The sequence below is a fragment of the Tupaia chinensis genome, unplaced genomic scaffold, assembly GCF_000334495.1.
Source record: "Tupaia chinensis unplaced genomic scaffold, TupChi_1.0 Scaffold000037_20, whole genome shotgun sequence".
Classification (NCBI taxonomy): Eukaryota; Metazoa; Chordata; class Mammalia; order Scandentia; family Tupaiidae; genus Tupaia; species Tupaia belangeri.
The window spans coordinates 2,077,767-2,093,064 of NW_006159479.1; the positions used below are offsets into that span (position 1 = coordinate 2,077,767).

Genomic DNA, 15,298 nt, shown 5'->3' on the forward strand with positions numbered 1-15,298 from the left:
CCCTATAGCAAAAACCTCTCCAAAAAAAAAAAAAAGAATTATTTTATTTAACTTTATTTATTTATTTAAATTTTACTAGAGTGGGAGTGAGTGTGTGAGAGAGAGAAAGAGTGAGAAAGCAAGCCACCAGTTCTGGGACTCAAACCGTAGTTGGCCATGTGGGAGTCCAGGGCCCTTAAACCACTCCACCACCTGCCAGTCCCACAATATTCAGTTTTAAAAGCATTAAGGATTATGTTTTAAATAGTATGCCAGAAGGTGGTGTGGTAGTTAAGGCACTGGATTCTACATGACTGACTCCACAGTTCAAATCCCAGACCTGGTGTCTTGAAAAACACTCTGGGTGCATGTGCATGGATGCCTAAAATCCCAAGAGAATGGAGGAAAAGGAATTGTAGTGTGGCCATTTCCCCCTCCCTTTGTGGGGATGATTTCTTACTTTCTCTCTGTGTGTGTCTCTCTCCATTGAGCACATACACATTGTAGCACAAAAAAATCTAAAAAATCAAAAAAATCAAAAAAATATTCCTCTGGGAGTCTATCCCAGAGATAAAATATTGATTTGCTGGAAAAGTCATGACACAATTTTGCATAGAAAACCATAGAGAGACCAGCAGATGGCAAAATGGTTACATCACTGGGCTTTCACATAGTCAACTGTAGTTTGAGTCCTGGACCCAGTGGCCTAAAACTCATTCCAGGCATGTGCATGCGTGCCCAAAATCCTGAGAAGAGAATGGGGAAAAAGAGATTGCAGTATGGCCAGCTCCCTAGTGAGTGATATCTTGCTTTCTGTCTCTCCATCTCTCTCTATCTTTCCAGCGAGTGCACACACCCTAGAAGAAAACAAACAAACAAAACTCTTTAAAAAAAAAAGAAAAATATATGACATGACTTTTCCAACAAACCAATAAAATATGTAGGGGAATATGCATGATGATGTACATTACAGCATTGTTTATGATAGCAAAAGATTAATATCAAACAAAGCCTCAACAATAAGGGACAATTAAGATAATTGTGACATGGGATATCATTTACCATTTAAGATATGATTAGAGATTATGTGAAAAACCAAGTGAGAAAACAGTAACACTACAGGATCCAGATGAGAAGGCCCCAGGTTTGCATCAGAACCTCCCTCTGTATGTTGAGCATGTGTGCACTCATGCCCATGATCCAGGCAGGCAAAGACTAGATTATGGCATAAGGGTCCTGTTGTGGGTACCTGTCTGTCTGCCTGTCTCTCTCAGTAAATAAACTGTAAAAAAAAAGCTACGGGAAGACATGGAAGGATGCTTTTGTATAATGCCAGATTTAAGAAAAAGATGATATAAAGAAATTTATGCAGATACACACGGTATATCCCCATTCACTACATACCAAATGTTTGCACTCTATGGTAAAATGGAAAGATCTAAAGATATGATAACAGAGAGGATAAGGGGAAATTCCTGAGACCGTAAGGGAGGGAAATAGGGGTAGAGAGTGGGTGGTAGAAAATGAGTTGAAGATGCAAACGGAAAAACATTTGACATGCAAAAGAATATAAAGTCCTCTGCTAAAAAAAAAATTCTGTAATTTTTACTTTATAAAAATTAAAATAAAGTGGGACCAGCAAATAATGTAATGTTTACATCGCTGAACTCCCACATGGCTGACCGCAGTTCAAGTCCTGAACCCAGAGGCTTGAAACTCATACCAGGCATGTGTGTGTATGTGCCCAAAATCCCAAGAGAAGAATGGAGGAGAAGGGATTGTGACATGACTATCCTCCCTTAGGGGGTGATTAATTTCTTTTCTTTTTCTTTTTTCTTTTCTTTTTTTGAGAGGTTTTTGCTATAGGGCGTGTGCGCTCGCCAGAGAGACAGAGAGAGACAGAGAGACAGAAAGTGAGAAATCACCCCCCAGGGGGGATGGCCATGCCACAATCCCTTCTCATCCATTCTCCTCTCAGGATCTTGGGTATGCACGCACATGTGCCCGGCGTGAGTTTTAAGCCACCGAGTCCAGGACGCGAACCGTGGTCAACTACATGGGAGTCCAGAGACATAGCCATCATGCTAACTGCTGATCCCCCCTGATTTCTTGCTTTCTGTCTCTCTCTCTGTGTCTCTGGTGAGTACATGTGCCCTATAGCAAAAATCTCTCTTAAAAAATAAAATAAAATAATGCAGAATTATCACACTATGTAAAAATATATATAATTTAAAAAGTTAAAAAATAATAATTACTTCTTTTGGTATTTTTTTTTTTTGGAGAGGTTTTTGCAGTAGGACACATGCCCTCGCCAGAGAGACAGAGAGACAGAAGGTGAGAAATCACTCCCAAGGGGGGATGGCCATGCTGCAATCCCTTCTCCTCCAGTCTCCTCTTGGGATCTTGGACACACATGCACACACACACGGCGTTAGTTTAAGCCACCTGGTCTGGGATTCGAACCATGGTCAACTACATGGGAGTTCAGCGACCTAGCCATTATGCTAATTGCTGGTCCCAGTATTTTGGTATATTTTAAACTCAAGGGTTTGGAGATTGGTGGTCAAGAAGGCAAGCCATCAGAATTTATAAGAGATAAAATTTTAACTTCCTACTCATAGCCAACTACTAGCCACACTGGAGAATTTGCAGGAAAGCCTTACTCATCCCGGAGGCCTCATAGGTCTGGGACTGGTTAGGCCGTTCTCATACCTGGCACGATATGGCACAGACCACTTCTATCCGAGTAGTAATGGAGAAGCATTTTCCCATCTGCTCCCCACTCCACACGAAATGATGGTGCATTCATCTCCTAATTGAAAGACACAGTACATTTTTCCCAGTGAACACATTGTTTAAATCATTGCTTCTGAAGCTTTGTGAAACAATATACTTATCCATTATGTCACAAAAACTATAACCCAAACCCCTCTCCAAATTGGGTAAAAATGAAAGAACCATGGTTTCAGCTCCTATACATCAGGAATTTTACACATTTTACATTATTCCCAATCCTCTAAACTCCCTGTGGCAAGTATTAACTCCATTTTAAAGAGCAGAAAATTGAGGCTAATTTAATAATAGAACAATATTTGATTCTCCAAAAAAGGGAGTACATGCCATTCTGCTTCTATCAGTACTCCTAGCTGGTAGATACCAGGAAATCTTGATGAGTCTCTGTCAAGCCTGGTCTATGAACAGATGACCATGGGCATTTTTTACTCTCAGAAATGTCAGGCGCTCAGAGAAATTTGCAAGTAGAATTAATTAATCAGGTCATATGAGAGGCCTGGGTTTAGCTCCCAGGTCCACCTGAACAGGCTTAGTGGTCCCACGGGTGCACGGGGATCCAGGCTGACTGGTAGGCTGGGGGAATCATTCAGTGGAGAGCCGCTGTTGGTGGTCTCTCCTTCTTTCTTTCTCACTCCTGAAATATATAAGTAAGCTTTTTAAAAAAGTCAATTTAAACAATTATATTCAATTCCTATTTAGTGAAAGGATAATGCCTGTGGTATCAAGTTATTTTTACAAAATAGAACCCTGAAGGATATATCAGAAGAGATCTCCTTCACTAGGACTAAATGTTGATATTCCAGTAGGCACAATCTCCTGGCAGATGAGATGTACTGTTTTTTTTTTTTTTTTTTTTTTTTTCTTTTCCTGGGGAATCTCTGAGAAAAGCAATTTTCTCTCCTGCTAGATTAGTGGGCAGCTCAGCACTCTGAATGTAAAGCTGTGGTCTGAGTGAAGGAATAGATTAAGATCTTTTAAGATCTTTGTTTTCATCCATGCTGGAGGGTTATTACTTAGGTTACTGGGTTTCTTTGTTTCCCCCAAAATTTATTTTACATTTCCAAAATCGAGAAAGTATATATATATATATCCCTATATATGTGTGTTTACATCTTGACTAAATCTAAAGAAGGCTTGAGGCAGCACATATAAAAAAATAATAAAATAGGGAATTAAAAGCTAACTGTAGGCCCAGGCATGATGGTAGAGGCAGTAGGATGCTTCTGTGTAACACTGCAGTGAATGGATGCCCTGGGGTTTAGGTCTGAGGCCAGCCTGAATGTCCTAGGTGCACCCACAGGTATGCCATGATCTTTGCTGACTGGGCAAGCTGGGAAGATCACTGTGTGAAGACTGCTCACCTGGAGTCATTTCCACCTCTTTCATGAAATAAATAAGTAATCACTTTTAAAAAATTATTTATTCCTTTAAACAAATTACTTATTTAATCCTTCTCAGTTTTTAAACATATGTTATAGGACGTGTGTGCTCACCAAAGGGAGACAGACAGAGAGTGAGAGAAAGAAAACAAGCCACCAGATATGAGATTTGAAGTGTGGTCAGCTGTGTGGGAGTCTAGTGCGTTAAGCACCATACCATCTGCTGGCCCAATAAACTTTTTTTTTAAAGAAATATTTATTTTATTTTATTTGTTCATTCATGTATTTTAATTTAACCAGAGAGAGAAACACATACACACACACACACACACACACACACAGAGAGAAAGTGAGAAAGCAAGCCACCAGGTCCAGGACTTGAACTGTGGTCAGCCATGTGGGAACGTCCAGTGCCTCAACCACCATGCCACCTGCTGGCCCCCAGTAAACATTTTTAAAAGTTAATTTAAAAAATCATATACAAAACCTACCTGGTGAAAACAAAATTAATAAAGAGGGGCTAAAATGAAAATCCAGATGTTCTTTCTACCATCACACCATTTATTCCTTTTTAATCTCTGCTTATATCCAATTCTTTATATAGTGCTAGATACATAGTAGGTACTCAAAAAGTGTTATTAAATTAATAAGTGATAATATGGGGTTTGGAGAGGGGAAATAACCTTTCCAGATTCACATAGTTAGTAATTCGTAGTGGGGGTCAAACCGCATCACAGGCCCATCTGACCTTGTAGCTAGAGCTCTTTCTACTCCCTCCGTACTTGAGTAGCTCATATAATAACAGGACAGCCCCAAGAACTCATTCTACTTGAAGTCAATTAAGATTTCCAAACCTTCAACTCTGTATATAAAAAATGGAGAAAAGAATGCTTTTCCCATTTTATGTCTGTAAGAGTACATAGTGGTTGATGACTCACTTTCACATACAAAATCTCATTTTATCCTTGTGACAATTCTGCAAGGGTGGTTATGAATATTAAATATAGAAATGGTAAAGAAAGAGCCTTGTGCACTATAAAGGTCCCAAAACTAAATATAAACTATTTTATATAAAATAATGAACTGTTATGATATGTGTAAATTCCACTGTGCCTTTTCAATAAAGCATTTGCTTATCTAAAAAAGAAGAGAGAGCTAGGCATTTGAATTTCCAATGGTCTCTATAAATAAGAAAACCAAGGAATGAACTCCAGAAGGACACATCCCAGTAGGGAAATTATTTCCTTAACACCTCAGTCCGTCACTTCGTGGGTTAATCAGAGTTGGATGATTTCCGATTCTGGCTCTCGGCCCTGTCAAGCCTTTCCTTCTGATACATGAATTACACGAATCCGGCTGCATACTCTATTTATCAGCTCCATCTATCCAGGCCAGGAAACCTTAGGAGAGATTTTGCAAATCCACTGAAACCTGACTGTTTTCCAGCCTTTGTTCCCATTGCGATCAGCTTGAAGTTTACTTTCAAACCCACATCAGCTCCTATCTGAATAGGCCAAACTCCATCACAAAGCTGGACCTCTGCCACCTGCCCTTCTTTGATTTTTGTGGTAAAAAGGTATCTGTTTTCCATTTCTTTTGCAAGAGGACTGACTCCTGGACCTACTAACACCAGGTAGCCAGGACTCTACAACATGGGCAGGTGGGTGCAGTTTCCCTGCAACAGCACCTTCGGGGGGAGATGGGGAGATGACCACAGCATTTGCCTTGGGCCCACCAAGACCAGACACAGATGGCCTCACCTGATAAGAGAGAGCCAGGTAACTGTGGAGAGCGTCTAGGTTTTCAATGAACTCTGTGAGATTCCCTCCCAGTGTCCGTAGCATCCTGTCATAGCCAGACATCTTACAGAATTTAAAGAAATATTCTCCGAAGAGTTTCTGAATGGCTTCCATGGAGACACCTGTGGAATCCAAAGCATACCCCCAAGTCAAATTCCCTGTGAAATGCTTGTTCTCCTTTGGGTGATCTTCTTGTATTCCTAAAGGGTTCACATCCTGGCTGCGGGATACATTACTCAGCTACTGTCCAGGCTTTACTTTCCTCAACAGTAAAATGCCAATAATAGCATCAATGTCTTGGGCCATTGTGAGGAAACTAGTGCAGGTTGGCACCAAGTAAGTGGTCATTAAATGTGAGACCTTCCCAATCGCACCCATTTTTCCCATAGGCTCCTGGCAAATGTTCTCCTATAGTCCAGAAGGGGATTCAGAGCTGTTGTACACCCTTCATGGCTAAATCCGGCACCTGGAACAAGTGGCCAGGGTACAGCCCTCAGCGTGTTCTCCTACCACCTCCAAATCTTTAAATGCAAGGACCTCTAACGAATATAAGATTACCTCTGAAAAAGAACTAGTACCGCAATGAAAAAATTCTGCCAAGTTTATATTAGCCCAACTTACCCAAAAGATGATGCCAAATGCCTGCAATGATTTTTCTCTTGCTCTCACAGCTGCACCAGCTCCTGGTCTCTCTCCCTTCACGTTCCAACTTTCACATCACATTCTCATAAAGAGGTTCCGGAATATCCCAGGTCACACTAAATTCCAAGTGCTGCATTTTCCCCTTCCTAACTGCATGGTAATTCTGGGGGGCAGCAACCTCACCCTGCATGTTTTCTGTGCTACACACAAAGCAGGTCATTGAATTCCTGGGAATTCATTTTTTACGTTAGGGAGACTTCTCCCACCTCTCCCTCATATGTCTGTTGGAACAGAGAGCAAGTATTCATTCTATGGAAGAGGTAAGAACATTTTTAAAGAGTATTTTATAGTTCTTGCACTACTCATTAGAGTTATTTTATTTGATGTTTGCCAAAATCTTGAAAGGTAGATAATCTTATCACATCCCTTTTGTTACAGATGAGCCTACTGGGGCTGTCATTTTTGTGAATTGACACCAACACACAGTAGAGACCAGATTTGTAGAAGAGACTCTAATTCTAAACTCAGTGCTTTCTGCACCGTATCCCGCAGCTCTGGAGCAGCGGTGAGAGAAACAAGGGGTCTTCCCAAGGTGAGGGCTGCTTACTGGTAGTCATTGTTCATACGGAAGATAGAGCATCCATCCATGCTGCTGGCCTGGAGCTCCTGGGGGAAATGCTCTATTATTTACAGTGGTTTAGGCACTCATGTAAGTCCTGAGGGCCAGGGAGAAGGGCCAGATTCCCAGGTATATGGGATATCTGAAGGATTCACAATCAACAGGATCATTGACTACATCCTTAAAAATCTCTAGAATGCTCTGGAATTCGCAACAAGAAAAGTTCCAGGTCTCCTGAGCAATGTAGGAGTAAGGGGTAGCAAGGAATCCAAGGGGGAGGTGGGGGGACAGGGACACTTCCTAACCTCTATTAGTTTCCTAAGATGACCTAAACAGAAGTTTCCTTATAGCACATTATGCTCAGCCAGACTGTTGGGTAGATAATTGTTCTGTAATCTGAGCTGGATACAGCCCCCACAGAGCTGATCTGATCTTGTCAGAGGTGAGTTATACATATTTCCCCAAATGTTATTAGCCAGGTTTTCCAAATCTAGACAAAGCTTGGGACAGTAGGGTGGGAGGTGTAACAGCCTGTGTGAATTGCCTCCATTGGGTTCTTTGCTGTGGATCATCCTAGCTGGTGTAGGCAGGCTTGTGTATGCCAGTAATGAGAAACCACCTGCTCACTTCTAAGTGAACTGAAATAAACTCTACTCAATACCCTTCCAATGCTTATGAGTCCCTGAGAGGAGAACTCCAGAAAACACAGTGTGGAATTGCTTCATCTTCTTCTCTCCTTCCACCTCTGTCTGCCCTCTAAATTTAGCTTATTCAGGCTGATTAAAAAGAGAAAAAATAAGAAAACAGCTGTGGTGCGTGGCCTGCAAGCTGGAGTTCTGCACAGGTGCATCCTGTTACCTTCCAGGAAAAGCACAGGTCCCACGGGCCCTCCTGCTCCCAGGGACCCCTTTCGGGAAAACTAGGCTGTCTCTAAGCCAAGCAAGTTATATTCAAGTGAGATGGCCTCCTTGTGTAGAAAGACTGCCTGACTTTCCTTTTAAATCTGTAAACTTAATAAAAAAACCCATGAAGTTGCTTATTCCAGAGCCTGACTATTTTGTTTCTGGGCGCCCAGCTCTGCTAACAGGAAAGGACATCTGGCTGAGAGACTAACAGTTCCTTAAATAAGGAGCTTGGGTTCAGGTGGGGTGTTTTCCATCTGTGCTGGGTTTGTAGCTTCTTCTAGAAGTCTTGGCTAAGAACACTTGTCCAGTGGAGGACAAGTGCTGCTTTTTAAAATCAACATCTGTCTTTTTTTAAAAAAAATACAGTTTTATCTCAGTGTATTTAGGATTCTAAGAGTCCTTTACACAGAGATCCAGGGATACATAGAAAAAGGTAAAGGAGAAAAGAGAAGGGTGCCAGCTGGTGGTGTGGTGGTGAAGGCGGCTGGATCCCACACGGCCAACTGCAGGGTTGGAGTCCCGGACCTGGTAGTAAGAAACACACCAGGGGCACATGTGCATTCATGCCCAAAGTCCCAAGAAGAGAATGGAGGGGAAGGGATTGCAGTGTGGCCACCCCTCCTGAGGGTGATTTCTCACTTTTCCTATAGAGACCTTATAGCAAAACAACACGAAAAAACAAAATTGGAAAATAGTAACAAAATTGCAAGAGGAACTAAACGTAAATCTTAAGTGCTTTAAAATGGTATTCAAGAGTGCTTTATTTTCTCTTTTATGTAAGAAAGAAGAAATAAGGAAATATGCATGTATCTGCTTATTTGTGTGAAGACAAGCAACAGAAGGACAAACCATTGAATACTGAGATGAGTTATCTACAGAATATTGGTGGAAATGTGCAGAAAAAGTAGAAAAAGTATGGAATAGAGGGAAATGATGTTCTCCTTCCATAACTTTTTAAACAGTTCTGGTTTATGGAATCATGTTAATGTTTTATGTGCTTAAAATAAATAAGATCAGTAAGGATAGGGAAAATCATAAGATGGAATACAATCACAAACAAATGAACAGAACAATATTTCAAGAATACAGTTTTGGGAACCAGCAGTTGGCGTAATGGCTATGTCGCTGGACTCCCACATAGTCGACCGCGGTTCGAGTCCCAGACCCGGTGGCTTAAAACTCACGCCGGGCGCGTGTGCGTGCGTGCCCGAGATCCCGAGAGGAGAATGGAGGAGAAGGGATTGCAGCGTGACTATCCCCCCTGGGGTGGTGATTTCTCGCTTTCTGTCTCTATGTCTCTCTCTGTCTGTCTGGCGAGCGCACGCACCCTATAGCGAAAAAGAAAAACCTCTCAAAAAAAGAAAGAATACAGTTTTTAATAATGTAATTATCCAGGAAAAAAAAATCAATAATATGTGTGTGTGTGTGTATATGTGTGTGCATGCTTGCGCACCATAGGGTGCATTTCAGAGAGAGACAGAGAGAGAGAAAGTGAGAGATTATCTCCCATCCCCATCATGACCACGCCACAATTCTATCTCCTCCAGTATCCTTTTGGAATTTTGAGCAAGTGAGTCTCACACCACCGATTCTAGGACTGGGATCATGTAGCCGACATGTGGGATCCAGCACCTTAATCTTCACAGCACCTGCTGGCCTCTAACCCAATAGCATATAAACACAGCATTTAGACTGCTTTATCCTCAAGTGTTTTTTTTTTTTTAAAAAGGATTTTAAAAAACATTTCTAAAGAGAATTTTGCTATAGGTTGTGTACACTTGCCAAGAGAGACAGAAAGCGAGAAATTACCCCCTGGGGGGATAACTATTCTGCAATCCCTTCTCCTCCAATTCTCCTCTGAGAATTTTGGACACATGCACACACTCGCCTAGTGGGAGTTTCAAATAGCCAGGTCCAGGACTCAAACCACAGTCAACCACATGGGAGTCCAGCACCTTAACCACTACACCACCTGCTGGCCCCAAAACAAAAACAATTTTTAATGAATATTTAGCTGTAGTTACGAGGCGTCCTTTTCATACAAGTGTGAATTAGCAATTCTGAAACTACTTCCGAAGCTTTGGAGAATCGAACAGGTCAATACGGCATGTTGTGGACAGTGGATAGTGGAAGCCAGGTTTCTCACTATCTGAGAATAAAGCTATAATTGTGGAAGCAGAAGAATAAAATTATCCCAGTGGTATTGAATTAGAAAATCTAACAAATAAAACCATAAAATCCTTCATGGGGGCAAGGGGAGAGTATATCATCTACTTCCTAGCTCTGTACACTGAGAAGTCCAAAAAGCTGCAACATCCCAGTAGAGAAGAGCTCAACTAGTGTCCAGATTTTGATTTTTAAATGCTGTTCTCCACTGAGAGGTTGTTTTTTGTTTGTTCATTTGTTTTGTTTTGCTTTGTTTTGTTTTTGCTATTGGGCATGTGCACTCGCCAGAAAGACAGAGAATAGACAGAAAGCAAGAAATCACCCCCCAGGGGGGATGGCCATGCTGCAATCCCTTCTCCATTCTCCTCCTGGGACCTTGGGCATGCACACACATGCACCCAGAGTGAGTTTAAGCCACCGGGTCCAGGACTTGTACCATGGTCGACTACATGGGAGTCCAGTGACATAGCCATTATGCCAACTGCTGGTCCCAATGCTGTTCGCCATTGAAAGGAACAAGGGAGAAATGGTAGGTTCCAGGGCTGGAATGGGGAAAAAGTGGCATGAGTCTGTAACATCTTGTAAAGTCAGAAAGTAAAAACATTGATCACAGAATAACGGAAGATGTCAAAAGGACGTAGGGCCAGTTTGGAGAGGCTAACACTAGCCAGCTCTTGAAGAATTTGAGCAAAAAAATAAACAACAAAAGCAAAGAATTACAATTTATGTTTAAAAAATAAGAATCAAGGGTTCACATTGATATAAATAAATAAATGGAGAAGGAGAAATTCTTCCTTTTAAAAATCCAACTAATAAATGGAAACGGAATAATACACTAAGAGCATCACCATTTGAGCCAGCCCCATAGCCTGGTGGGTAAGGGAGCCAGTTCCCACATAGCTGATGGAAGTTTAAGGCCCAGCCCTAGTGGCTTGAAAAACATGCCAGATACCTGTGTGTGCATGGCTCAAATCCTGAAGGGATGGAGAAATAGAGAAGGAATCACGATGGGACCATGTCACCTTGGAGAGTGCTTTCTCCTTCTCTCTCTTACTCTGTGTCTCTCTGGTGAGTGCACGCTCTCTCTGGCAATTACGAAGAAAAGAGAAGAAGAGAAAAGAAAAGAAAAATCACCATTTGACCTTCACATGTATGGATTCGGACAAGAACCACAAATATATACTACAACTATGAAAGAGGAAGTTTGAGAAGTAACAAGATGTTTATAATCTGAAAGTATGGTCCTCACAAGATACTAATTACAAATGGAAAAACAGTAACTTCACAGTGGAGAAATCTGGCAGATTCTACCGTAAGAGATCAAAGTTCACATCACCAATAATGAGAAAAATCAACATCATATGCCTCCTGATATGATGAACTGGAAAGGACGAAAGATACTTCTGTGGTCTTCTTGCCAAGAAAGCATGGCCTGAATTATATCAGGAAGAAATATCAAATAATTCTGAATTAAGGAACATTCTACAAAATAGCTGACCAGAACTTTCCAGAGATAGCAATGTTATAAAACACAAGGAGACTCAGAAACTGTAACAAGCTAAAGAAGACTGAAGAGATATGACAACTAACATGTATGATTCATGATTTCTAAAGGATCGCATTGAGTCAATTGAAAAAATTCTCAGTGAAGTCTATAGATTAGATAATAGCACTTTATCACTGTTCATTTCCTGAATGTGACCACTGTACTGTAGTTATGTAAGAGAGTTTTCACAGATAAAGAGGCATCATGTCTGCAATATATTAACAATTCAGGAAAAAAAGATACTGTATAGACACAGAAAGAAGAATAGAGCCAGTATGGTAAAATGTTAACATTTGGGGAATATGGATGAAGGGTACAAGGGAATTCTTTGTACTATTCTTGTAAACCTTTTGTGAGTTTGAAATTATGTCAAAGTAAAAGGTTTTGCTGATTATCCTGATAGACCTTAGGAAATCTTAAGACCAGAGACCAACTTGACCATAGCCAGCTGAAATAGAGCTGGAACCCAGGCCTCTGTAATCGCATGGATTTTGTTAGGTATAATCAGGGAATTATCATTTTATTTTTGCTTTTATTTCTTTATTTTATTTTGAGAGAGAGATTGTTGCTCTTAGGGCACGTGCACTCTCCAGAGAAACAGAAAGACAGAAAGCAAAATATCACCCCCTGGGGGGAAGGCCATGCTATAATCCCTTCTCCATTCTCCTCTTGGGATTTTGGACACCCAGGCACATGTGCCCAGCATGAGTTTCAAGCTGCGGGGTCTGGGACTCGAATTGCAGTTGGCCATGTGGGCGTCCAGTGCTTAACCACTATGCCACCTTCTGGCCCCTGCCATTTTACTTTAATGTTGTATCTATTAGGTCCTGATATTAGGTTGTATCTATTTTTCTGTTTTTCTATGCAAAGATGCATCATGACTTTCCCAATGACCCAATAGTTAAGAGACTTACACCGAAATATTTATGGGTGAAATCATGGGTTTGCTTTAAGACACGCTGATAAGGGGACCAGCAGTTAGCATAATGGCTATGTCGCTGGACTCCCACGTAGTCGACCGCAGTTCACGTCCTGGACCAGGTGGCTTAAAACTCACGCCGGGCACATGTGCATGTGTGCCCAAAATCCCGAGAGGAAAATGAAGGAGAAGGGATTGCGGCGTGGCCATCCCCCCTGGGGGGGTGATTTCTCGCTTTCTGTCTCTCTCTCTCTCTCTGTCTGTCTGGCAAGCGCGCGCGCCCTATAGCGAAAACCTCTCCAAAAAAAAAAGAAGACATACTGATAACAACAACAACAAGAACAAAATGAGTGGAGGACCAGATAGATAAAAAGAGAATGACAAAATATTGGTTATTAGTGATGCTCAGTGATGGGTATGTGGATTTCCATGTACAAGTCTTTCCATTTTTTTTTTTTGAGAAGTTTTTGCTATAGGGCAGAGAGACAGAAAGCGAGAAATCACCCCCCAGGGGGGATGGCCACACCACAATCCCTTCTCCTCCATTCTCCTCTCGGGATCTTGGGCACACACGCACAAGTGCCCAGCGTGAGTTTAAGCCACTGGGTCTGGGACTCGAACTGCGGTTGACTACGTGGGAGTCCAGCGACACAGCCACTACGCTAACTGCTAGTTTCAAGCTTTTACATTTTTGTACATGTATTAAAAGCACTATTTAAAAACACACACACACACACTATTAAAAAGTGGTTTCCGATTGTTTTAAAAATAAAAGACTTCTTTGTTAGCAGGAAAAAAAGTGTTACAAAGCATCTGTGCTTGGCTTCCAGGAGAGGTGTGGAGCTTCTAAGAAGCTTTTAAATCGGAATAATGCATGAACTTTCTGACTTAACAAGCTCGGCTCTTTTGTGTCACCAGGAAGTGTTTATTTCTTGCTGGTTAAACACTCAAAAGACTAGAAGGGGCGAGGCGGGCTGACCATGTCAGGGGGAAGAGGGCACCTACTGAAGCCCAAGAGTCCTGGCAGGTGGAGAAAAGCAGCAAAATCACAGCCACCTAAGCTGAGTTCTCCTTTTTTTTTTTGAGAGATTTTTGTTATAGAGGCAGAGAAACATAAAGCAAGAAATCATCCCTCCCCCAGGGAGGAGATGGTCATGCCTCAATCTCTTCTGCTCCATTTTCTGCTGAGATTTTGGGCATTCACATAAATGCACCCAGCATGAGGTTTAAGCCACATGTCAGGACTCAAACTACAGTCTACTACATGGGATTCCAGCAATGTAACCATTACACCATCTGTTGGTTCCCCAGAGATGGACTTTTTAAGACGCTTGCCCAACTTTAATCACCCATCATACATGCATCAAAAGCTATTTCTCATAATGGCCTTCTTCGGTCACCAGAAAAGTATAGCCTGTTCCACAAGACAGCAAAGTACATGTTCTGCATTTTACAAAGTTTACCATTTTTTTCTAAAGAATTATTTTATTTAACTTTATCCATTTATTTATTTATTTTTTATACTTTGATCAGAGAAGAACAGAGAGAGGGAGAGAGAGAGTGAGAAAGCAAGCCACCAGGTCTGGGACTTGAACCACAGTTGGCTATGTGGGAGTCCAGCACCCTTAACTACCAGATCACCTGCTGGCCCCCAAAGATTACCACTGAAAATGACTAATATTTTCCCCAAAGCTTTGGCATCCAAAGGATTGAGCTATAGATCTTCAGAAAGAGCCATTTAGTATACTCTTCTTAAATGATACTATGTTAAGTCAGGCATGAGATAATATACAGGGAAATATTTTGTGAATAGAAGGAAGAGAAGTTTAAAGAAAAGGAGAGAAATAGCTACCTATGTGGATGCTGTAGTTTGCTAAGAGGAGGCAGACTCTAAATTGGAGGAGTGGGTTTCAGATGTAGCAGTAAGTTTTCAGATGTAGACAATAAAGAGGCTGAGGAGTAGATTAAGGCAGCTAGGGTGGGTGGGCCTCTGCAGGACCTGGTAGGTAAGATTAGCCTGTTAGATAAGCAGCTGCCTGCTTCCCCTTAAACCCCACAACAGTATAGTCAGCTCAATGAGAGCCCAAGGCAGAGCAGCAGACGTCTATTGTGTAGTTTGTGTGGGAGGGTGACTTGGTAAGGCAGTTTGCTGAAACCCAGTCTGTGTGGCCACATTGTTTGATTTCATCTTTAGGACAGCCCTGTGAGGTAGGTGTGTCATGGGTAGCACTGCTATTTACCAACAGGAAATTTGCCCCAGTTTACACTGTTGGAGACAAAGTGGCCAGGGGGTTCACCCAGTTTGTCTGATTCCAGAGCCCTTTAGAGACATCGTCAGCCTCTCCTCCAGTTTTCATCACCAGCCTTGGGATCCAGAGACCTGAGTTCAAGACTCCATTTCCATTTGATTACACAGCCAGTTACCCGTCCCACCTTCAGAGGACTATGCTAAAGAACAAATGTAAAAATGTCTGATTTCAGGGCCAGCAGGTAGCACTGAATTCCCACGTGGTCAACTATTGTTTGCATCCTGGACCGACTGCTTCAAACT

General features: G+C 41.7%; 1 protein-coding gene across 1 annotated transcript in view; it reads right to left on the bottom strand.

The window, feature by feature from the left end:
• The window catches only part of LOC102485635 (guanylate cyclase soluble subunit beta-2), an 84,082-nt gene that overhangs the window by 41,035 nt on the left and 27,749 nt on the right, over positions 1-15,298 (bottom strand). Inside the window, exons 5-6 of the mRNA XM_027772135.1 lie at positions 5,912-6,072; positions 2,692-2,791 (exon numbers count right to left, since the gene is read on the bottom strand). Of these exons, the coding sequence (XP_027627936.1) occupies positions 2,692-2,791; positions 5,912-6,072 (261 nt within the window). The remainder of the gene's footprint in view (positions 1-2,691; positions 2,792-5,911; positions 6,073-15,298) is intronic.